At 33.2% G+C, this 25237-nt stretch overlaps 1 protein-coding gene across 1 annotated transcript in view; it reads right to left on the minus strand.

The window, feature by feature from the left end:
• Positions 1-2316: 2316 nt before the first annotated feature.
• Positions 2317-25237, minus strand: part of LOC111712748 (fibroblast growth factor receptor 1) — a 32078-nt gene continuing 9157 nt past the window's right edge. The window contains exons 8-28 of the mRNA XM_023487456.1: positions 22971-23048; positions 22363-22407; positions 21998-22101; positions 19524-19587; positions 18660-18698; positions 16675-16784; positions 15082-15168; positions 13651-13747; positions 13099-13149; positions 12522-12578; positions 11951-12057; positions 10246-10291; positions 9495-9581; positions 9258-9330; positions 8296-8347; positions 7412-7472; positions 6574-6633; positions 5928-5959; positions 4367-4463; positions 3287-3383; positions 2317-2444 (exon numbers count right to left, since the gene is read on the minus strand). Of these exons, the coding sequence (XP_023343224.1) occupies positions 2332-2444; positions 3287-3383; positions 4367-4463; positions 5928-5959; positions 6574-6633; positions 7412-7472; positions 8296-8347; positions 9258-9330; positions 9495-9581; positions 10246-10291; positions 11951-12057; positions 12522-12578; positions 13099-13149; positions 13651-13747; positions 15082-15168; positions 16675-16784; positions 18660-18698; positions 19524-19587; positions 21998-22101; positions 22363-22407; positions 22971-23048 (1557 nt within the window). The 3' untranslated portion in view covers positions 2317-2331. The remainder of the gene's footprint in view (positions 2445-3286; positions 3384-4366; positions 4464-5927; positions 5960-6573; positions 6634-7411; positions 7473-8295; positions 8348-9257; positions 9331-9494; positions 9582-10245; positions 10292-11950; positions 12058-12521; positions 12579-13098; positions 13150-13650; positions 13748-15081; positions 15169-16674; positions 16785-18659; positions 18699-19523; positions 19588-21997; positions 22102-22362; positions 22408-22970; positions 23049-25237) is intronic.

Genomic DNA, 25237 nt, shown 5'->3' on the forward strand with positions numbered 1-25237 from the left:
TACAGCTCAGACGATGATTCTGATAATGAGGAAGAACAAATTAAACCATTCATCCATATTGAATCTCTACATGAACCGGCTGTTGAATCCTTATCACCTGATTCATTACCCCACATATTTAATACGGAACCAAACCTCATAGAACCAGAAGCATCAAACACCCAGTCCCCAGACTACCATTATCACCTTCAGCGGCAGATTTGGGAACGACAACTTCTCCTCGCCAGGCTGAGTCAAAGTGATGGCTCACCTGAACCCTACGCGGCACACAAATCCCTTGAATCCCTTGCTAGAGAACAGGCCAGACTATCTTTATCAAGTTCAACTCCCTTCCCTGAAAGAGCTGAAACAGAGATGCAATCTCGCTCTTCACATCAAGAATTGAATCAAAACTATCTCCACGAAAGTCGAAGACATCAGCCAGATGAAATTGATGAAATGTTTAACATACCACAAACTGATGGCGCTCAGTCAACAGATGTGTCACATTCATCATCTGTGAATCCAGATCCTGATCGTCCTATACCTCTGCCGAAGGCTCAATCAATAGGGCAACTCTGGCAGGATGACATGTATGGTTCTGATGAAGATAATGTTTTTCAAACACACTTCCTAGCCGAAAGTGTACCAGATATCACAATGGCATCGTCAGACACCGACATGAACCAAGACATTTGGACAAGAAGGAAACGCTCAGTCTCAGAATCAGACCTGATTGATACTAGACTCTATTCCTTCACAGAAAGATCACTTCTCATCTAATAGTAATAGTATATCTACAAAAAGACAGGCCAACTTCTCTTTAAAAATTACAAATTAAAGGGAAGAAAATCCTGGAGGGCAGCGCCACCCCACTCAGAGATCCTATATCTAGGTTCTCATCGTAGCTGTTCTCTTGTCCTCTTCACCTCCAGGATGGCACCGCTAGTCTTTATACTATTGTGATCTTTATCTTGTCCATTGCTTTCCTATCTCTTTTATGCCTTATCTCTAGCGGTGTCCTTTTTCCAGATATATGCCAAGAAGATCCTGAAGGCCTTCCTGTGTTATTACTGTATTACTTCTGGATCCTTCTTCCCTGGATCCTTCGCTTCTCTCTCTCTCTTCTGTGGCCGGTCCTGTGCGCATTCGAGCTCCTTCTACTCGTACCAGACCAGGCGGCTCCTCTCCTCCTTACTCCCAGTGTTCCTATCCTAGAAGTGGCCGGGTTACCTTTGCCTGGGCAGGACTAGGAGGACTTTCTCGACCGGAGCAGATACCAGAGGTGTGTAACTTGCGGAGGACTTATTAATTGAGGTACTGATGAGGACGTATTAATTGAGGTACTGATGAGGACGCATTAATTATGAAGAGGTAATGGGGACGCACTAATTATGAGGTACTGATGAGGACACACCAATTATGAAGATGTAATAAGGACGCACTAATTATAAAGAACTGATGAGGACGCATTAATTACAAAGAACTAATAAGGAGGCACTAATTACGAGGTACTGATGAGGATGCATTAATTATGAAGAACTAATAAGGACGCACTAATTATGTGGTACTGATGAGGACGCATTAATTATGAAGAACTAATAGGGACGCATTAATTATGAAGAACTAATAGGGACGCATTAATTATAAAGAACTAATAGGGACGCATTAATTATGATGAACTAATAGGGACGCATTAATTATGAAGAACTAATGGGGACGCATTAATTATGAAGAACTAATAGGGACGCATTAATTATGAAGAACTAATAGGGTCGCATTAATTATGAAGAACTAATAAGGTCGCATTAATTATAAAGAACTAATGGGGACGCATTAATTATGAAGAACTAATAAGAACGCATTAATTATGAAGAACTAATGAGAACGCATTAATTATGAAGAACTAATGGGGACGCATTAATTTTGAAGAACTAATGGGGGCGCATTAATTATGAAGAACTAATGGGGACGCATTAATTATGAAGAACTAATGGGGACGCATTAATTATGAAGAACTAATGAGGACGCATTAATTATGACGGACGCACTGATTATGAGGTACTGATGAGGAAGCACTAATCACGAGGAACAAATAAATGAGGACGCACATTCAGAACGCATGTTAAGAAAGCGTTTATATTGTTAAAGCAACTTTTCAAGTGTTCTGACAATCGACATACATAAATACTTTGCAGCTTTAACATATAGGATTCAGAAAAGAATAAGAGAACTGATTACATGCCTAAAATGTAAACTTTGATGTGTTTGTAATATCATAGGTTTACGGCATCAGGTTACGAATATAAAGGGATGATTAGTGTTTGCGGCAAGTACGCAGTTATTTTTCAACTAAAAACTCACCTGAATGAAATCCATTAAGGTCAGCTGGTCTTGTATTGTTTTGTATGGAGAATCCCCAAACGTTAAAATCTCCCAAAGCAGAATTCCGAATGACCAAACATCTTGGAAAATAATAAAAATAAAATTTAAATCTAAACCAGGAAATTTGGCCTTCCCAGACACAAGAAAAAAATTTGAATCGGGTGCGGTGTTGTTGATAAATGAGATACTAAGGGATAAAAATTAATATATCCAACTATGCAATATCTATACTGTTCCTTGTAAAAAGGTCGCGGGGGTAAAAGGTACGAAAATTAAAAAATTTTAATCAAAATATAAAAACGGAAAACAAATGACCAAAAACTATAAAAAAGAAAGCAAGCGAACTTTGAACTATTTAAAATCATTAATAGAGTCTAAAGGAAAATTAAGCTAATTCAAATTATCTTCCATGAAGAGATGTCAATACCATATTTACAACGGGACCCTTAAAATCTTGGTCATGATCAAAATGTGGAAGATAGCGTAGTTTTACTGACTCAAAAATTAGCTTAATCCCGTTAATTTCTCCTGTGTTTCCTATAAATAAGAAACGAAGAGAAACTACAAAGAAAATACCATTTTAAAAACAAAAACACGCAGTTATTATTCATACTTGATCAGACAACGCTTTTAAGAGTAAACGTTATCTTTGGATGGAGGGTCACTTGAAATTACGCTTACGGTCCCTTTACTTTTGCCTACAAAATATTTATTTCTTTAATTCAGGGATTAAACTTTCAAAATATCTGAGATTTGAACACCACTACATTAACTATGCGGGAAAGCAGAAAATGAAACTTGATGATGTAATAACTTTGAACTATTTCTCTACCTTCAACGGCAAAATCCAATAAGCAGCACCCCCCCCCCCNGGGTGACGGTTTTTAAAGTATACACTATACAGTACACCCCTGAGTTGTACCTGACATTGTTGTAGATATACGCTCTTGAATAGACTCTGGCGCCATCCATTTCAACGGTAACCCTCCCTTTCCTTCCTTCCGGTAATAGTCTTTTTCCTATTTAATACATGTAAACATAAAATGATAATGATTTAACATTATGATAGTTATAACATCAATATAATAAAGCTCTTTGCTCTATATTTTAACTATAATATCTGTCCAAACGGTTGAAACAAATTGGCTGACTTTTTTAAATCACCCTGGGGTGTAACAAAGAAAAAATAATTAAAGTTTTATTCAAAAATTCAAAATGTTTCCCAAGTGTTTTTTTAAAATTCTACAGACAGTTCAGGTACTTTAAGATAATTATTATAATATTAGAAACAGCAATAATATTCTAAATATTATTTTCAAAATTGCAAAAAGAAAATTAAAACGTTAAATACATCGACAAATTTTTATTCTTAATTACTTCTTGTAAAAAGGCGGTTCAGCTAGCATAGCTGTTAGAACGCTAATGAATTCGAATTTATAGATTAAAGTGACATGAATTTAGACAAAAGTGAGGTTAACTTAAGACTAAAGTGGAAAATACCTAGACCAAATACCCAATGAATTTATACCCAAGTGACATGAATTTAGACTAAAGTAACGTAAATGTCGACATAAGTGACATGAACCTTGACCAACATGACATGAATTAAGAAAAAAGTGAAATGAGTTCAGACTTAAGTGACCATGATTTAAAACTAAAGTAACGTGAATTTATACCCGTGTCATGAATTAAGACTTAAGTGACGTGAAGAAAAAAAGACATGAATGCAGAATAACGTTACATGAATTTAGTCTAAAGTGACATAAATTTAGACTAAAGTTACATGAATTTAGACTGATGGACATGAATTCAGACGAAAGCGACATGAATTCAGACTGAAGTGACATGAATTTAGATTAAAGTGACATGAATTTAGACTAAAAAGACATGAATTCAGGCTAAAGTGACATGAATTAAGACTAAAGTGACATGAATTCAGACTAAAGTGACATGAATTCAGACTAAAGTGACATGCATTTAAGAGTGACATCTAATAATTTACCTGAACGTCTCGTGCCAATCCAAAGTCTGCTACTTTAAGAGTAAAGTTATCAGCAACTAGTACATTTCTGGCAGCTAGGTCTCTGTGTACACATCGTCTTAAAATTAGTATCATTAAAATGTAGAACGTTCCAATTTATATAGTATTGTGGAAGAAAACCAGAAGTGAAATAATATTTTTTATCAAAGCTAAAATATGCTAAAGTAGAGAAATTCTTTTTTCTTCTTTATGCCGAGTCTAAAATCTCTCGACCCGTTTATAAAAACAGAAAAAGTTGTCTAAACTCTACAGGAACATTCAAAATCTGAACTTAAAAGTGAACTTGTTCGAATGTACATTTTTACAAGTCAGTTAACCATCCAACATATATTGCAATAAAAAATTCGTAATTGTCCATATGTATATTTAGCCGGTCTTAATTTAATTTTGCTTCAATATTTGATGCAATGAATTTGTTTTTGGACTACTTGATGTTTCATATTTCAAAAATGGGTTTCAAGTTTGAATTAAGTATAAAAATTTTCAAAAAATAAAATATAACAGAATTTTTTTTGCCTTCATAATAATTTCAATGATTTGATTCGTCTAATAAAAATTGTTTAGACGATTCTTAATTTTTTTAATGTTTTTTGTAGTCTAAATAGTGAGTGGTTCGCTGAATCCCACTATTGAGAATGCCTACCTATTTGAATATAAGAAAAAAATGAATTAAAGAATAAACATTACCCCCTTGTAAATTCAACAACTAAAAGATTACAAATTATGAAGAAAAAAAAATAACGTAATTAAAAACTATAACTGAATTATGAACACTTAATTCATTTCAAGAATATAATTTGACATTATTTATTCTAAAAACCTCATAGTATAAATGGATTAGAGGACAAATTGTAAGGATTTCTTTGACAGTTTTCATTTAAAGAAATACTGAAATGTATGAATTTAAAGAAAAATAGAATCTTACCAAAAAAAAAGATTTTAGTAGGATATGTTTTTTACTAATGAGCGTCCAAAAGAGCATTGTAGTATTTGGATAGCCTTTGACTGATAAATTAAATATGAAAAGTATTTGCTTTCTAAAACTTGGGTCCTCCAAAATGAATGTAATAAATATAGTAATAACCCCCACATCTTGGAAACCTGAACCTACCTGTATATATATTAAGATATAATCACCTGACCATATTATCGGTCAGTTTAATCTTTATCTGTACCTTATACTTAAAATATGGTTAGTTGAATATAGACTCTGGTTACGGACGGCTAGAGATACGATAGCTCGGTAGAGAGTATAGAGTCTGATAGTTTTGTGTGTTGATAAAATACATGCTTAGGCCTGACAGGATTCGGAAGAATGGATAGAGTTCGATATCGTTGTGTGTGGATTGAGACACACTTAAATTAATATTGGAGTAAGGCATTTTTTACATGAAAATAGAGATAAAACATATTTAGTTCATTTTTATTTAGAAATGTTAATAAGTATTATAAAGACAATCCACATAAATATGAAATAGATTTTTTATGAGATCATCCGTGGAAATATTTATAAAATTATTACCTATTGGATAAAAATTCCATTCCCTTAGCCACCTGCACATTTTAAAAGCAGTTAATTTTAATTTTGAAACTGTAATATTTTTAACATGGATTTAAAATATGGTTAAATTAAGAAGTAAACCAAGTTAATCGAAATATGTATTTTGCAATGAATGTGTTTTGCAAAATATGTATTTTACAATGTATATACGTATAAAAACCCCAGGACTATAAAATTAAACATTTTATTGCTAATAATACACCAGATAAGAAAAACGCATTAAATCTTGTACTGCGGAATATTTTAAGAAAATAAAAATTTTACTCTGCATTACAAGAAAAAGCAAATTATTATATAAAAACCAATTAAACTTTATTACATAATCAAATCAAATCATGAATGTTGGGGATAATACGTATGTAATTTAATAGCAAAGATACGTCAATTTAAATAAGTAATGTTTGTTGAAGATTTACATTTCCAACCAAAGGGTTTCCGACGAAATTTGTAGAAAGTAAAAATTAGACAATCAGTAAGTAAATAGCGGCTTTGTACTAGTGACTAAAGTGACGCATAAAATTGTCCAGGCATGAATTGGCTTGTCGTCGACATCTGGGCATAAATCCTTCAATTTGTTTACACCGTTCCTTAAATAAAATGTTTTGACCTGAACTCCGAATGAAAGCATCATCTTGAGACTCACAGGACCGATCTCATCATCTGTTACCTAAATAAATTCTCATAAAATACTCTTTAAATTGCAGTGCTTAAGATCCGGATCAAATGGATCCGCAAGATTTGGCTTCCTGGATCCGGATCCACAAAAATATGCGGATTCACAGATCTGGATCCAAGGGACAAAATGACAAATATAAACTGCAAAAAAAAAATTTACTCTCAAAACCCTAATCAGAACTGTTAAATAAAAAAGAGAGATTATAAAAATTTCCTGATATCTGAATGGTTCATCAAGTTTTAACATTAATACATGCAAAAAGAGGAGAAAATAATTTAAGAATTCTGCTTTGATAAAAAATGTCAGTAAATCTTCTAGAATGTTCAATGTTCATGACCTGAATCCGGATCCAGTTCCCGGTGCGGATCCAAAATCCAGATCCGCATCAAAAATAAATGGATCCTAAGCACTGTGAATTTAAGTATTGTCTTATACTCCTTGGATCAGCTTTTTCAGATCTAGATTTGTACTGAAAAAAGACCCTTTGAGTTTTTTTTTATGAAATTAATCAAAAAACCGGATTAAACAATGTGTTGAATAGAATGAAATAAGAAATTAAAGTTGAAAATAAAATTAAATATTTGAAGAAAATGGGGAGTTTGTCTAAAGCAATGTAATAGATGTTGCGTTGTAACTTTATGAGAACCTGTCAATTTATCTAACCTCTAAACCTTTGCCAAACTGAGCAAATATACAATATTTCTATCACGGCCATATACCTCGTCTTTGTCATATAAGCTCTCTATTAAAACAGAAAATTGCTCCCTACCGGTTTGTGAAGTTCTCTCCCCTGACTTCTTTCCTTTAAGAGCTCCAGAGTTCCAGGTTTTCTGCAAAACAATAATCAGTAGATAACTTGATGCAATGAATGAGGAATGTTGGAATGGGCCACGGTTTTAAACAAATCCATATTTAAAAGCTTTAAAAATTGAAATCATTATTATTCCTTTCTTAATTGGCAATTCTGGTGTTTACGTATAGTACAGTTAGTTCTATTTCTTTAATGGAGTATATCTATCTATATACTTAGTTTGTCTGTCTCTCTGTTTGTTTGTTTGTTTCCAATAAACGTCAATACGGCCAAACCGATTGGGAACAGTGTTTGTGTGGGATCACCTGATCCAAGGGAAGGTATATGGATGACCAAAATTTCAAAAATTTTATTTTCATTTATTTTTGAAAGTCCACGAAATTTTTTATGAAATCCGCGAACTTTTTTTTCTTGTTTTACAATGTATATAAAGAGAAAATGTTTAAAATTCAAATACAAGATGGGCGCGAAGCGCCCAAAAATCCTATTAAATTAAAAAAAAACAGTAACAAAAGTAGACACTTCTGCAAGTATAACAAAGAAATTAAGAATATAGCTGCTTAATTCACATTCGAATTAGTAATTTGTAAGCTTTTACAACAAAGTTCAAGAGCTGAGAAAGTCTAAAAAAGTCTTGCACAATAAATTGTTTATGCTAATTTTATGTGTGCTTCATTCAGGGGCACAGGCTTATTTTTACCCCCACCCCCTTGTTACCCCCTATTATAAGCGCCGATTTGTTTGATTAGCGAAATTACCCCCCCCCCCCCAAAAAAAAATGCCCCCTGGGGGGGGGGGGGGGGGGAGTGTTCGTGTACAGGGCCGCTGGTTTCTTTTCTCACCTTTTGGTTAAAAATTCTTTTAAATTTCCATACTTTGCAAATTCCACGAGAACTGATACAACATCCAATCTTGGCTCAAAAGAAGTCATTATTTGTGGTAATAAAATACATTATTCAGAGGCGGGAAAATATTCAGAAAATGTGCAAAGACTTCATTAATATCAACAGAGAAATTGTTGAAAACGATTGACTCATAATTTAACCATCAATTGGCACAAAGCAGACCTTGAGTAAGATATATTCGAAAGGAATGAACTTGATCCGTCGAAGGACTAAAATCAGAATGGGAGTCAAAATTATCGACTCGTATCTAAGCACTCTTATTGGCACAGAACATATATTTGTTGGACATGTGAGAGAGATACATCCATAAAGAATAAATTTGATTCGTCGAAAGAGAAAAATCGAAACATAACGGTTCATTTTTCAATTTATTGGTGTTCAAATAATAGTCAATTTTCCCAAAAACGGGCTAGAAATTCCCAAAAAAAAATCATTATTTTAGTTTTTCTAACAGGTACTCATTACTCATTCTTACGGTTAGTTCAAAAGATCAATGTTGCGGTCGTTGTTGGCACCAAGGTTATAATGCAAGGAAAGTTAATTGCAGTTGCGTATTCTCCAAGTATACAAATTGAAGCCAGTTCTCTCTGGGCGGAAATTTAAAACAAGAAAAAATGCATCATTGTTTGTTTAGTATCCGTGGAGGATAAAAGCATTGAATTTTGATAATTGTGATAATTCACATAATAGTTTCCTTTAAGCAAAATATTTCAATGATTTTTTTTTTAATGTGAAAGATGGATCCCATGTAAGGCTGTGACATCCGTCTTGTCTTTACATTACCGCCCAGAGAAGGCACTGCAGTATAAAAGATGAGTACACCTCTGAAATAACTTTCCTTGAATTATAACCTTGATTGGCACTAATCTGATTCTAAGTATGAGTTAAAATTGGATTTCCTAGAAGATGAGATCCCACAGGTTGACTACAGACTCCAATAAGGTTGATGATATTCTGATGTCTACCAATCACCTTAAAGATTAGTGGATAATTTTCTAATATAAAGCACCTTGTGGGTTTATAATATTCATGATGGCTTCCAATCCCCTAACAAAACAAAAATGGTTTTGTGAAAAAATCATTTTGATATTGTTTCCTTATTTTTTCATTTTTTTCAGAGCTAAAATACTTTTTACCTTCATTATCTCGGCCTCTCTAAGTAGTCCCGTCACATCCTCGTCATTGTTAGACTCCTTCACCATCTTCACGGCCACCATCACCCTCTTCAGTTATATTAGATTAAATTTTAGAGAAGTTCAATGTTTTAGGTCAAGAGTTAAGACAAAGAATAAAACAGAGTTAAGAATTAGTTAAAAAGAGTTGGAAAAGTTAGAATAAAGAGTGAAGAGTTGAAGTTCATAGGTTCATTTAAGGGTTATGACAGAGTAAAGCTTAAGCGAGTTAAGAATGAAAACGATTTTAGAGTGTCGAGTGAAAAATTGAGGTTCAAGACGTGAAACATCATGCAAATAAAATCAAATCATATCCCATCAAATACAAATTGTCGTTAAGTTAAAAAGTCAAATAAATTTTCTGTTGAATGGAACATATCTTGTCAACGTTCTCTCTTGTCTTTGCTGTAGATTTTTTTACCGTTCATGTTAAAGACCAGGGTAAACTGTGGAGATGTGTATTGTTCATGGCGTCTTTTAAGGAAGAGACTGGCTTGACATGGTACTAGAACTGAGAGGACAGAATTGAACATATAATTTTTTTAGAATTTATTGGAGACCTCAATTTAATTTTTACGGTTTTTAATTCTTCAACAGAGCGAAATGAAATTCTTTCGTAGATTGAAGCAATTTAATTTTGACTTACATTTAATTGATTGAATTTTGTTAATTATTTAGAAGACTTTGACCTTGCTTTCGCGGATTTCTCATTTACCTTAGATTGAGAGGTCGGATCCTGGTGGGTCACAAGACGACCATCCCTTAACAATAGTTTACATAGTATGGTGGTAGCCCAGAGCGGCTGGTACATGAAAAGTGTACTGTTTTGATTAACTGACTTCTAACAAACACATTTTTTACATGATTTGAGATTAATCCTTAGCTTCTTGCTGCAAGTTCAAGCTTCAGTCCGACTTTCCATAGGTAACTCTCAGGCTAATATTGTTCTATATGAAGTCAGTTATAACAAGAATCTTTTTTTTAGGTCATTTTAAGTGATCTTGCAAGGCCTGTGTAGATCACTCATAGCTCAAAAAAAAATATTTCTTGAATTTAGCATGTCATATATCATTTTCTTCGTAATTGTCTAAAAGGATCAAATCCGTTGAAATTTTTAAAAAATTTAAAAATTTACTGAGTTAGACAAAAAAACACGTCAAAAATGCTGGTTTTCAAGAAAAGTATATTTTTGGAGGTTTTTTAACCTAACGCAGTCAACTTTAGAAATTTTTCAAAAATTTTAATGGATTTAATCTGTTTTGACAATTATGAAGAAAGTGATATCTGACATGATAACTTCAAGAAATATTTGTCTTGAGCTATGCAGACTTTTTTACGATCTGCACGGGCCTTGCACGACCACTTACCATAGATTAAAATAAAATATCATGTGAAAACTGATATCAAATTATTTGTGTGACAATATTTCTATATTTTGTTGCAAAATGGGGCACCCAAAATTTAAGGGAGCTCAGAACAAGTCAGGTTCTTAAACAACTCTCTCCAGTTTCTTGTGGCTGAATAGAACCCTTTGGGGAATAACATGGCAGTACACCCTACTTGAAAAAAAAACAATAGTGCAGAGAAGGAGGGATTTCTCTCTCTCTCTCTCTTCCCCTTCCCTCGTTGCCAGAAACATGAAAGTAGAATCATGATAGGTTTTGCACCATGCACTATCTTCCCTCTTGCCAGAAACATGAAAATGGGATCATAGAAAGTAGAATCCTGATAGGTTGTGCACCATGCACTATGATACCGGTTCATACTCTGACGGCTACAAGGAAAAGATTGCTGTAGACGAGGCTGTATTCTGTGTCCAAGATGAACTTAAAAGAATCAAGAATTCTTTTGTTGAAAATATCTACTCCTAGCCTTGACCTTTCTTATCTCGTTTGTCATTATTAATGGAAATCCTCAGAATTTTCAAACACCGCTTAGTGACTTTCCAACCTGTAAAAATATTAAGGAAACTGTGCTTGAAGCTAACCATCAACAGTTGTTGAGTCAGACATTACCAAAAACTGGAAAAACATCTGATATCTACTCACAAACAGTAACTTTCAATTATACTCAATTTGATATTTGAGGCGCCAAGATATCTAATCAATGAATCGGAAATATGTCAAAATGCCCCTTGTCTACAAGAGACTAGAATGCGTAGATCTAAAAGAGAAGAACAGAAAACAGATGTATCATCAGATAAAAAGAAGATAATATATTTACTGCTCTGCTGTAGTTTTGTTTATAAAAAAAAATTTTAATTTAAAAATAAATTTTTAAAAAAGATATGAAACACATGTAAGCTATGCGGTTTTGTATTGAGTAAATAAACCTAGAATTTTAAAATATATTACTAACATTTCTTTCTCATTGAACTTCTTTTGTTTGTAATTTTAACGACATCAGAAATAGCACATTACCTAATTTCCCCAATTGCACTTGCCAACTTGACACATCCGAAATTACCCTCGCCGAGGGGTTTATCAAAAGATAAAAGATGTCTAGGAAACTCCCAAAGCGGATCCTCCTAGAAAATTCAAGTCATTTTAAAAAAGAAATATTTTGACAAAAATAAGAAAAGATTTAAAACATTTTCTACAACTTTTTTGTATAAGAACTTAAATTTAAGAGCGGCAAAACCATTATATTACAATTTCCATTTTCTGATCATCGACGACGATGAGATCCGCTAGATTTATATTTTCAGAATCCAAAAACTGAAGTGTACATAAGAGCCTCAGTGCATACAAATGAAGTCACGTATTTCCAAAAATATAAATTCATTAGTAAAACGCAGTATTAAAAACACAAATTAAAATATTCAAGTTGACCGATTCACAATAAATATGTCGAAAAATACATCAGCTTGCATATAGTTACCAACGTTTCTACGTCCGTCATTCTTAATCAGACAAAAGTTTAAATGTACGACCGTTGTGGATCAAACATGCCACTCGGAAATTTTAGTGCAAATGGAAAACATAAGATTACCGGAAATTTGTACTCTGACTCAAAATTAGCAGCATCTCCTTCATGCTCTTGCCTTTCCTAAGAAACAGTGAATCAAATTAGATCAAAATCTTACATAATCTGAAAATGTTAAGAAATAATAGGATTTGTACAGTGGTGCCTATAAAACTAAGGAAGAGGTAGTATGTATATTTAATGTTGTTTCAAAAGCAAAAAGTTTAGGCAGTAGATTGAAAGGTTATGTGTAAATTGCACAATTGCTTTGTTTAATGTTCAATTAAAAGGAGAGACCGACTTGACATGGTAGTTGAGCTGAAAGTGCAGTATTGTAGAGAAAAACTTAAGAATTCGTTTAATACAAATGAAACATTCTTACGGGGTACAATTTTAAAATAAGAGAGTAGTAGTTTGTAATATTTTACCGGTTCTTTTAGAATTCTTAAGAATGTTTCATTGGTATCAAATGAATCTTAAAGTTTACTCTACAATACTGCACTTTCAGCTCATCTACCATGCCTAGCCGGTCTCTCCCTTAAAATTAAACATTTTAAATTAATTTTGACAATATTATGGTTTTCACTATAAATATATATTTTACCTTGATTGAAGTTATGATTGGCTCTAATGAATCCCCTTTGGACACTATAAGCTAAAATAAATATGTAATGAGACAGATCTTTTTATTATTTAACATGGCTTACATCATGCTTCAGGATATTAGTAAATCAGTAAAGGTAGGGTTAGATGTTCTTTTCTTTGTATAAAAAAAATTAAGTTTTATGGAACAAGTTTTTAAACTAAAAAGTTTTACAGGTTTTGTTTTAAACCGAATATTTTTAACTCCATCATACTTAAAGGCAGTAATATGATTTTTAAAATAAAATGGGCTGTATACTGTATATTTTCTGTAAAAATCATATCCTCCCCCCCCCCGTCACTTAAAAGTCATTTTCTAAAACTGAAAACTATTCTTTTACAACTATTTCAAGTTAAAAGCAAATCTTCTGTCTGGAATTTAACAATTTGGCATAGAAAGAAATAAGTTTATAGTTGCAGAGATCATTATAAGGAAACAGACGAACACATTCCGCTTAGTCGTCTCTGAAGTCTTTGTAGAAAACCCTGTACATAGATACTAATACATTCTTACCGTTTTTACTTGAGTAACATGCATTTTGACAGTATCCAATTTATGAGTGGCAGTATCCAATTTATGAGTGACAGTATCCAATTTATCCTTATATCTCCTGAAATTACGAGGAACTAAAACTTTTAACAGTGAATAAACTTTATTATAAGACTGTCGCACTTGAAGGGACTGTAACATAATTTCAAGTAACCCTCCATTGACAGAATTACATGTCTAATTCACAAATGTACACTTTGTCTAATCAAGACTGAATAATATATACGTAATAATTTTATTTGTGGTTTCGCTGAAAAGGTGACTTGCAAATTTCTTGCTTCACAGACATGAAGAAATCAAAAAAAATCAGGCAAGTAAACGACACTATCAAGACTCAAAGAAGTTCGTAGTAAGATTTTGATTCTACTGGAGACCACCGGAGGGAGTTTATTTTCACTGGAGGGCTTTGAAAAAATGCTTTTTACAATTTAAAGCTTTAGGCACAGTGATTTGCATTATACTGGAGGGATTCAGATATCTTTCCAGGGGGGTTATAATTCCACTGGAGGGATTCAGATATTTTTTCATGGGGTTTATAATTCCACTGGAGGAATTTAGATATCTTTCCAGGGGGTTTATAATTCCACTGGAGAGATTCAGATATCCTTCCTAGAGGTTTATAATTCCACTGGCAGGGGGTTTATAATTATAAACCCCCAGAAAGATTTCTGAATCCCTCCACTGGAATTATAAACCCCCTGGAAAGATATCTGAATCCCTCCAGTGGAATGTAAATCACCATGCGTTAAGTTTTAAATTGTAAAAAGCACTTTTTCAAACCCCTCCAGTGAAAATTAATTCCCTCCAGTGGTCTCCAGTGGTGTCAAAATCTTACTACGAACTTCTGTGACTCCACTATCAATCATATTAATGTTTAAAGGATTCTGTTGTGAATGTGTCTCTTTGAGTGGAGTTTCACTTCAAATTACGACCACAGTCCTTTAAAAGCTGATTTTTTTAACTTCATTAATTAAACAGAAAACGAACTTTAGAAACATGTAAAAAATATTCTTTACTTATTTGTAAATAAAAAATACTCTTTCCATTTAAAGAATTTAGAATCATAATTGAGCCGCTTTGAGCCGTTGGAAAGATGTAGCCGAGAGCCAGATTTCAAAATTGCTGTCAAATGTTCATAAGAAAAAGCGGTTTTTACGTATGCAAGTAATTTTCGGGGATCTTTTCGATTCTTCTGAGCTACGAACAGTAGATGCAAGATTTAACAAATGATTTATTAATATATCAAATCTTTCCGGGAATCATTCTGAATTGGGAACATCGTTGAACGGAAAAAATGACTTAGTTGTGATTCGAATCCCATCTTCTGGGATATTTTAAGTATTTAGATAATATACGAAGCATTCGATAACAGTCAATTTGAGAAAGACGACCTACCTGCGGAAGTAAATGAGTAAACCGATGAAAAAAAAGATGAAGGCCAGCACTGTTATTCCCACTGCTGCTACAAGGTACCATCCATTTCTTTAAAAAAGGTCAATATTTTTTTATCCGACTTAAAAAGATGTCAGAACATAACGTTTAACATCTTTCTTGGCAAACTGATAGTTAAAAGGGAGTGACTTTCTGAACATGGTGTTAAGCTGAAAGTGCAGTATTGTATTATACATTAGGATCCATTTTATACCATGAAGACATTTTTACGGTGTACAATTTTTAAATAAAAACGTAAAGGATCGTTTGTTATATTTCACAAGTTTTTTTCAGTCAGCAGAAGAAACGTTCTTCACAATTCTTAATTAACATGGACAAAACATGAAACCCATACTATTCTACAAAATAGTTCCATGTATATAAACAGGTTGCGACAAATAATTAACATATTGAAAATAAGTTATTGAAATTAGTTTTTAAAAGCTAGGGTGGCCTTCATCTGTAATTTTTGTTAAGAAATATGTTCCTTAACAGCAAATTATATAAAACAATTTATTTTTTTCTTATTTTGTCCGGGTTATTAAATGATTGTTAAAAGCATTTCTTCTGTGACTGAAACAACTGTTGAACTATTACGAACGACTTAAACAATCTTATTCAAAAATTGTACACCATGAAAATGTCTCATTGGTAGCAAATGAATCCCTAAGTTTTTCTCTTCAATACTGCAATTTCAGTTCAACTATCTTGTCTAGCAGGTCACTCCTTTTATACCATTAATATTTCAAACTCATGACTTGAATACCTACAAAAGATTAACCATATAGTATCGTGATCCCAATAGGTTTTGACAAAGATGTTTAATTTCTACCTGTTCCAGTGTTCCTAGAAGAAATTTTTAACAACAATTGTTAGTGTCTACCTATTCACGTTTTCCTAGTAGAAAGTTTTGACAACAATGGTTAGTATCTACCTATTCTCGTGGTCCTATAAGAAAGCTTTGAAAACAATATGGTTAGTATCTACCTATTATCGTGGTCCTACAAGAAAGTTTTGACAACAATATGGTTAGTATCTACCTATTCTCGTGGTCCTAGTAGACAGTTTTGACAACAATGGTTAGTATCTACCTATTCTCGTGGTCCTAGTAGAAAGCTTTAACAAAGATGGTTTGTTTCTACCTATTCTCGTGGTCCTAGTAGAAAGCTTTAACAAAAATGGTTTGTTTCTACCTGTTCTCGTGATCCTAGTAGAAAGCTTTAACATAGATGGTTTGTTTCTACCTGTTCTCGTGGTCCTAGTAGAAAGTTTTGACAGCAATATGGTTAGTATCTACCTATTCTTGTGGTCCTAGTAGAAAGTTTTGGACGACGATTGTTAGTTTCTACCTGTTCTTGCGGTCCTAGTAGAAAGTTTTGACAACAATATGGTTAGTATCTACCTATTCTCGTGGTCCTAGTAGAAAGTTTTGGACGACGATTGTTAGTTTCTACCTGTTCTCGCGGTCCTAGTAGACAGTTTGAAAACAATATGGGTAGTATTAAACCATTCTCGTGGTCCTAGTAGAAAGTTTTAACAAAAATGGTTTGTTTTTACCTGTTCTCGTGATCCTTGTCCAAAGTCTCGACAACGTTGATGAATGCTGTACTGAGTGTGCTCCCGAAATGGTTCTCAATGCTGCAGGAGTAGTAGGTACTGTCATTTGTCTAGAAACATATACATTTCACTTCACATCATTATTATTTTAATTTTATTTTAAAGTAGTTTCCAGGGAGGGGGGTTAGATTTATTTGTGGCTGGGTAAAAAGTAAAAAAGCTCTTACAGTTAATTTGTATAATTGTTTAAAATAATTTGCATTTTATCAGCTTCAAGAAGAACTTTTCCGACAGGAAATTGAGCGGGAAACGATTATAAACCCTATTTAACGTATCTTCCAGTTCTTAACTCTTTCATAAGACACTTTTAAGCCACTGTACCGTTTTCAAACTGTCTTGCCCTGTGATAGGAAAAATTATTCCGACGAATGATTCTGAATGGGAAAAAAATGATTTTGACGGATCCCTCTATGATGGGAAAAATTATTCCGACAAATCCCCCTGTAATGTGAAAATGATTCTGACGGATCCCCCTGAATGGGAAGAATGATTCCGAATGATCCCTCTGTTAGGGAAAAATGAATCCGACGGATCCCCCTGTAATGGGAAAAATTATTCCGATGGATCAACATGAATGGGAAGAATGGTTCGGAAGGATTCCCCCGTAATGTGAAAATCATTCTGGGGGATCCCCCTAAATAAGAAGAATGATTACGACGGATCCCCTTGTAAAAAATGAATCCGACGGATCCCCCTGTAATGAAAAATGATCCCAACGGAATCCTCTGTAATAAAAAAAATGAATCCGACGGATCCCCCGTAATGAAAAATGATCCCAACGGAATCCTCTGTAATAAAAAAAATGAATCCGACGGATCCCCCGTAATGAAAAAATGATTCCGACGGATCCTCCCTGAATGGGAAAAATGATTCCAACGGATCCCACTATAATGGGAAAAATGAATCGGAGGAATCCTCTGTAATGGAAAAAATGAATCCGACAGATCCCCTTGTAATGAAAAAAAAATTTCGACGGATTTCCCTTCAATGGGAAACATTATTCCGATGGTTCAACATGAATGGGAAAAATGGTTCCGAAGGATCCCCCTGTAATGTGAAAATGATTCTGGGGGATCCCCCTAAATGGGAAGAATGATTAGGACGGATCCCCTTGTAAAAAATGAATCCGACGGATCCCCCTGGAATGAAAAAAAAAATTTCTACGGATCCTCCCTGAATATGAAAAGAATGTTGAATATGTAGATCCTTTAATGCAAACTTTATTTCAAACCTTCACAAAACAAACATCAGATAATCTTTCCTGTCAAGAGAGCAAGGGGGGGGGGGATAAGATTGGTTTGTGGAAATTGATACGACATCCTCAATTGAGAAGGGGGTGAGGTTTTGATGGCCAAGGGGTGTTAGATCGCTGTCTATTTTCAACGGGACAATCTATTATGTCAGGGGGCTTGAACAAAATTGTATCTTTCAAGATTTTGTGGCTGAACATCTCGAATGCTTTTTAAATGAACTAATTTCTCATCTAAACTCTAAATGTGTAGTCCTTGTATCTTTGCAACTTAATATCATAGAGTTTTAATTATTCAGATTATGAGTCCTGAGTGAATATTGCAATAGATATCGGATTCCGATATTTTGTTAATCTACGTATAAATGAAGAAAAAAATTCGATATCCCGTAAGTGCTAATCATATATCCTGTGAACAGGAAATCAGAAACCAGGGAGTTTTGTGTTAACCCAATGAGAAAATAAAGAAATTGTTGATATCCAAAATCAAGAGATCAAACATATTCTGCGTAAAAAGTCTCCACTGCGGATATCGAGATCAAGAGATCGGGGGTTAAGTTTAAAGCGAATAATTAGTTCCTTTGTAATGCATAAGTGAGAATAGTGGGAAGAGGTGGGGGGCGGTCAAATGCTTTTTTAGGGAAGAGAAAACCTGTTAACTATAAAATAAAATTACCTGCAAGTTTAACAAGTCCAATCTTGTCTCCATAAAGGTCTAAAAAACCAAGGTTTAAGTTATTCAAATATCAAGTTTCATGTTTCGTTTAGACTCCACACTCTTCTCTCTACAAAATCATCTTCATAGTTAGAAGAAGAAAAACTATGAAATCTAAATGTGGAGGTAAAGGGTACATATGTATTTTTCATCTTTTATCAACCTCAACCCCATATCAACTCTTGATAACTAGAAACCTATTAAAAAATATTATCTCTTTAAGGTGTCCGAAAAAATAGAGGATGTTTTGGGGAACAAAAAATACTTTTGGAAGGAGAAGCGTTTAAAAAGATGCAGCACTGTAAGTTAAAGTCCCATTTTAACTTGAATCACCCCAGGGAAGGTTGATGGATGATTAACATTTTGTCCTTCACAAACTAAGACTTCTATATTAAATTTTTTGGGAGAAGGCGTAAATTCAAAAAGAAAATCCGCGAAATAAGATTTATAGAAAAATGACAGCTTGAAGAGCAACGGTTAACATGCAAGTGTTCTTAGAAAAAGGGTACGAAGCGCCCTCGAAGTCTAGAGTATATGTATGAAAATCAAATCAAATCAAATATTTATTACATGACGACATAATTATTCTTGACAAAATAATTATCATAAATTACGATAAATCCTGAGGAGGGAAAAAGAATCTGGTGGGCCAACGCATTTAAATTTATTTTTTAGATCTAATACGCACACTGAGATCTAATGTAAATTAAACAACCACAATTAGATAAATAGCATTTTTGCTTATTACCGATGTAACATGGAACTTTTTTTTAATTGAAAAAAAATGTTAAAAGGGATTTTTACAGGAGTTTTTTTTATTCTTACCTCTAACTCAGTGCAGTATGCCATCCCTTCCGAGTTTGTATAGCTTCCATCTACTTGGTAATGCCTGCAATGACAATAAATTATTGTATGGACTGTAGACGTAATGTAAAGTGACCTTCTATTTTAGGCGACCCTGGTTCACAACAGTATCTTTTAAACTTTGTCGGAATAACATTTCTAAATATCTTCTTCTTCCAATCAACTTTATTAGAAATATGTAAAAATAAACAAAATATCAAAAATATATCATAATAAACGATAATATTCACAAATATATTAAAATATATGTTTTAAGCTACTATTTTAAATATATATCCAGAATTAAGCAGCTGAGACAAAAAAGGAAATGTCGAAATTTAATACTTTCTAGAAATGATTAATGAAGATAATATTCTTGTTGATCATTACATAGATTAAAAGGGTACGGTTGTGAATCGCACATATCGCGTATGTAAATATAGGGTTACTTAAAATCACGTAGTTATTTCATAACTTTTTACAATTTTTATTTTTGTTATGCAACTAAAAACCTAAAAGTCCTGTTAAGTAACTATGTTAAAACTCTTCAGTTAAAACTCATTATTCTAAACTAATAATCACCTTCCTCCTGGGCTGGACGTTATCTAACAGTCTAAACTTATTGTTCTAAACTAACAATCACCAAGATATCCTCCTGTTCTGTACGGTATCTAACAGTCTAATTTCATTGTACTAAACTAACCTCCACAAGATTATCCTCATAAGCTGCATATTATCTAACAGCCTAAACTTATTGTTCTAAACTAACCTCTACCAAGTTTAGTTATCCTCATAAGCTGCATGTTATCTAACAGTCTTAATTTATCGTTCTAGATTAACCTCCACCAAGTTATCCTCCCCTTGTCTGTACTTAATCTTACAGTTTAAACGTCTTGTTCTAATCTAACCTCCACAATATTATCCTCCCCTTGTCTGAACTTTATCCAACAGTTTAAACTCATTATTATAGACTAACCTCCACAATATTATCCTCATAAAGTGCAGTCTAAACTTAACTAACCTCTACCAAGTTATCTTCCTGGTCTGCATGTTATCTAACACTCTAAAATCATTATTCTAAACTCACCTCCACCAAGTTTAGTTATCCTCATAAGCTGCATGTTATCTAACAGTCTAAACTTATAGTTCTAAACTAACCTCCACCAAGTTATCCTCCCCTTGTCTGTACTCCATCTTACAGTTTAAACGTATTTTTCTAAACTAACCTCAACAATATTATCCTCCCCTTGTCTGTACTTTATCCAACAGTTTAAACTCATTATTATAGACTAACCTCCACAATATTATCCTCATAAAGTGCAGTCTAAACTTAACTAACCTCTACCAAGTTATCTTCCTGGTCTGCATATTATCTAACAGTCTAAACTCATTATTCTAAACTAACCTTCACCAGATTATCCTCATAAGCTGCATGCTTACATCTAAACTTATTGTTCTAAACTAACCTTAACAAGATTATCCTCATAAGATGCATGCTTACATCTAAACTTATTGTTCTAAACTAACCTTCACAAGATTATCCTCATAAGCTGCATGTTATCTAACAGTCTAACTCATTATTCTAAACTAACCTTCACAAGATTATCCTCATAAGCTGCATGCTTACATCTAAACTTATTGTTCTAAACTAACCTTCACAATATTATCCTCATAAGCTGCATGTTATCTAACAGTCTAACTCATCTATATATAAATTTGGCTTGTCTGTCTGTCTGTCTGTTTGTTTGTCTGTTTGTATCCAATAAACGTCAAAACGGCTGAACCGATCGGGCCCAAATTTTTTGTGGGACATCTAGGGACCACAGGGAAGGTTTATGAATGATCAAAATTTCAAATATTTGTCTCCATCAAAATTCGATCGTCATTAAATTTTTTAAAATTTTGAAAATCCGCGAAATTTTTTGTGAAAATCCGCGAATTATTTTTGTTTTGTTTTACGATGTACACAAAGAGAACATGTTCACAATTAATTTAGGAGATGGGCGCGAAGCGCCCTCTAAGGCTAGAAAGAAGGGCGCGAAGCGCCTTGAATTTCTAGTTATTCTAAACTAACCTCCACAAGATTATCCTCATAAGCTGCATGCTTACAGTCTAAACTTATTGTTCTAAACTAACCTTCACAAGATTATCCTCATAAGCTGCATGCTTACAGTCTAAACTTATTGTTCTAAACTAACCTTCACAAGATTATCCTCATAAGATGCATGCTTACATCTAAACTTATTGTTCTAAACTAACCTTCACAAGATTATCCTCATAAGCTGCATAATATCTAACAGTTTAACTCATTATTCTAAACTAACTTTCACAAGATTATCCTCATAAGCTGTATATTATCTAACAGTCTAAACTTATTGTTCTAATATAACCTCCACTTAGTTATCCTCCTGGTCTGCACATTATCTAACAGTCTAAGCATATAGTTCTAAACTAACCTCCACCAAGTTATCCTCTTGGCCTGCACGTTATCCCTGGTGAGAGGTTCACATACTAGAGTATGGTTGGAGCCAACCAATAAAGTAGAGTTCTCCAGCGGTTCCTGGACAAGCAATAGAAACTTTTTTCACACCTTTTCTAATCTTAAGGGTCAGTTCATTAAATTTAAGGATTGCAGATCAAAACAATGCACTTTACACACTTGAAAAAAAAACAAAGAAAGTGACACTAAAAGCTTACCACCTAAAAATAAAAGTAAGACAATTGGAGGATAAAGGAATTATTTGAAAATAGGAGTAAAAATCAAAAAAGGATTAAGGGATGATTAAGGTCCATAAAATGCGCCAAATCTCGAGAAGTTTCCCTTAATTTCAGGCTTCTGGTTCAATCGGACCTCAACAGATTTAACCTGAAAAAATACATAATACAAGTTCATAATTAAACTAGTTACGCAGTGGGTTTCATAAAAAGGAAGACCATTTTTAAAGATGTAATTTTTGTAGTCGAACGAAAATGTAACAATTGTGCAGTGAATCTATAATTAAAGTTTTCTAGCTACCTTTAGACTAATTTTTGAAATAACATCAATTACACATTAGATTTGAAAAGATTCCCTGAGGGATCTAATAGTTACCTGTAATATTTGTTAATAGATTTGTGTTACATGTAAACAATAAATATCAGTTCAATGTAAGCTACGAGTTCAATAGCTTTAATTGTAGTCAAGTATGTCATAATACAGTTTTTATGATAGCCTGTGTATAGGGTTGTTAATTGTTTTTGAAAACGATCGTTAACCAAACAGGGATAGTAGTGGGGGAAGAAATAGATAGTGAAAGGACAACTGCACTTTAGATTGCTTAAATTCCATCTTAATATTTCACTTTTTTTGATCCCACTGCATGTGCTTGTGCAACAGAAGACGACATTTAAGAGTGTTAGAAGTTTTTTTGTTTCCCATATTTCTCTTACCTGAATGGTGTGATTGATGGAACCATATTCATTAGAAATAATACAGGTGTAGAAACCATCGTCCGGCCGCCGATTATTCTAAAATACAAGTTTCAAATATTGTATTACCAGAAAAAAGCGGTATAGCGTCGGGAGAAAAATAACATTTAGTTTTTAATAAAAACATTTCCGCGGAAACCCTGAACCTGGATTGCGCGGGAAGGGTCGGTTAAAACTTGAATAATAAGCAAACACTTCTTATCTTTAAAGTTATGGCCAATGCTTAAATAAAATCGTTGTACGTAGTAGTAACTTAACAAATTGGAAATTTGGCAGAGAAATACTAATTTATGGTCCTTTGTCTTATTATCTTAACACGTATTTTTTACATTTTATATACATAATAATAATTTAAATTATTAACAATTTGAAAACATTTTATGTTTAGTGATGTCATAATATTTACTTTAGTTAACACTAGCTTGAAAAACCCAGCTTTGCCTGGAAACCAAAAAAGGCAAACCTACGACATTCCCGTGGTTCTAACTCCATCCCGTGGTTCCAACTCCATGCTTTATTTAAAAGCTCAATTAAACATTAAGCGGCGAGTGCCAAATATTTCCCTTTAAACTTTATAATTTATTTCCTCTTATAATTCTTGCTACCGCAATTTAAATTCCGTAAAGTTTCAACTCGAAATCTTTAAGTTTTTTTCATGTTAAAGTTTATCTTACTAGCCTGCGCCCATCTTCTAAATTAATTGTGAACATGTTCTTTTCGTGTACATCGTAAAACATAACATAAATCATTCGCGGATTTTCACAAAAATTTCGTGGATTTTCAAAATTTTTAAAAAATTAATGGAGATCGAATTTTGATGGAGACAAATATTTGAAATTTTGATCATTCATAAACCTTCCCTGGGGTCCCTAGATGTCCCACAAAAAATTTGGGCTCGATCGGTTCAGCCGTTTTGACGTTTATTGGATACAAACAGACAGACAGACAGACAAACAAACAAACAGACAGACAAGCCAAATTTATATATATAGAAGAAAAATTAATTCTAATAAGTTGATTCACTTTGATAACTGTCAAATTCCTTGTGTATAAAATAAAAATATAATTGGTTAATATATTTCTCACACTAAGTTGAAGTTTGAAACAGTTGAATCTGAAGGAGTAAAGGTTTATATAAGTTTTAAATTTTACATTTTAAGTTCCGCACTATTAACAAACAAACAAGCAGTCAACCATCATGAAAAGTTAGACAAAAAATAAAAGTAGTTCTATTTATTTTCAGAATTATAAAATGGCAGAATGTATAAAAAGAAAGTGGCTTTTTATCAGGATTTTTATCGTGACATATAGAAGCGAGCTTGTAATTTCAAGTATGGACTATGTGCAAGCATAATTTCCAATGGTACCCTCACAATGTTTATCTGAAAAATAATGCATTGAAGATTTCTCCGTATTTCTACCTTGAACCATGTTAATTCTAACAATGTCCTTTGTTGTTTCTGAAGCATTGAAAGACACTTGATAGAGAAACCACAAATAAAAAGATAAATTTTCAAAGAAAAACGAATGCATATCGCATAAAATCTTGATCATAGAGTTCTTTTAAAGGTACTGTTGTTAATCAGAGATGCCCAATCTAAAAAGTTAAGTTACTTGAATTATCTTCAACGTCCCATAACTAGCTGGGGTTTTATGTTAAAATAATTTTAGCATATGTTTCCCCATCTTAGGATGCATTAGGTTTTTGAAGGATAAAATTAATATTTTATAAAAAATTCTTTTTATGTGCTGAACTCTTTGAAATCATTGTTTTCTTAAAAGTTGTTTTTTAACTGTTCTGTTAATGTTGGTGACCCGTGAACATAACCTAATTTTTTGTTCAAGAGAGGGTCTCAGTCCGGGGGGGGGGGGGGGGGGGGGGGGGGGGTCGGGTTGAAAAGAAATGCCCCTGAAAAAATGTAAAAATCTAAATTGTAAACTTTATTATCTTATCATTTTCTCACACTAGACAACTTGATGCCTCAACAAGGTAAAAATAATAATAATTTAAACATTTTTCATTTACAATAAAAATATATGCAGGCGTAATTTCAAGAAACCTCCATGTGCGATTCACAATAAGATGTTTCCTTTTCACAACAATTTTAGATTTTTAACATACTTTTTTTTAGTTTTTTGTTCACGTCATTTTGTCTTTTATACTTATTTTAAAATATTATTTGTTATTGTAAGGAAACGAGTATATCTTAAAATATTATTTGTTATTG

This window comes from Eurytemora carolleeae, unplaced genomic scaffold (genome assembly GCF_000591075.1).
Source record: "Eurytemora carolleeae unplaced genomic scaffold, Eaff_2.0 scaffold1311, whole genome shotgun sequence".
NCBI lineage: Eukaryota > Metazoa > Arthropoda > Copepoda > Calanoida > Temoridae > Eurytemora > Eurytemora carolleeae.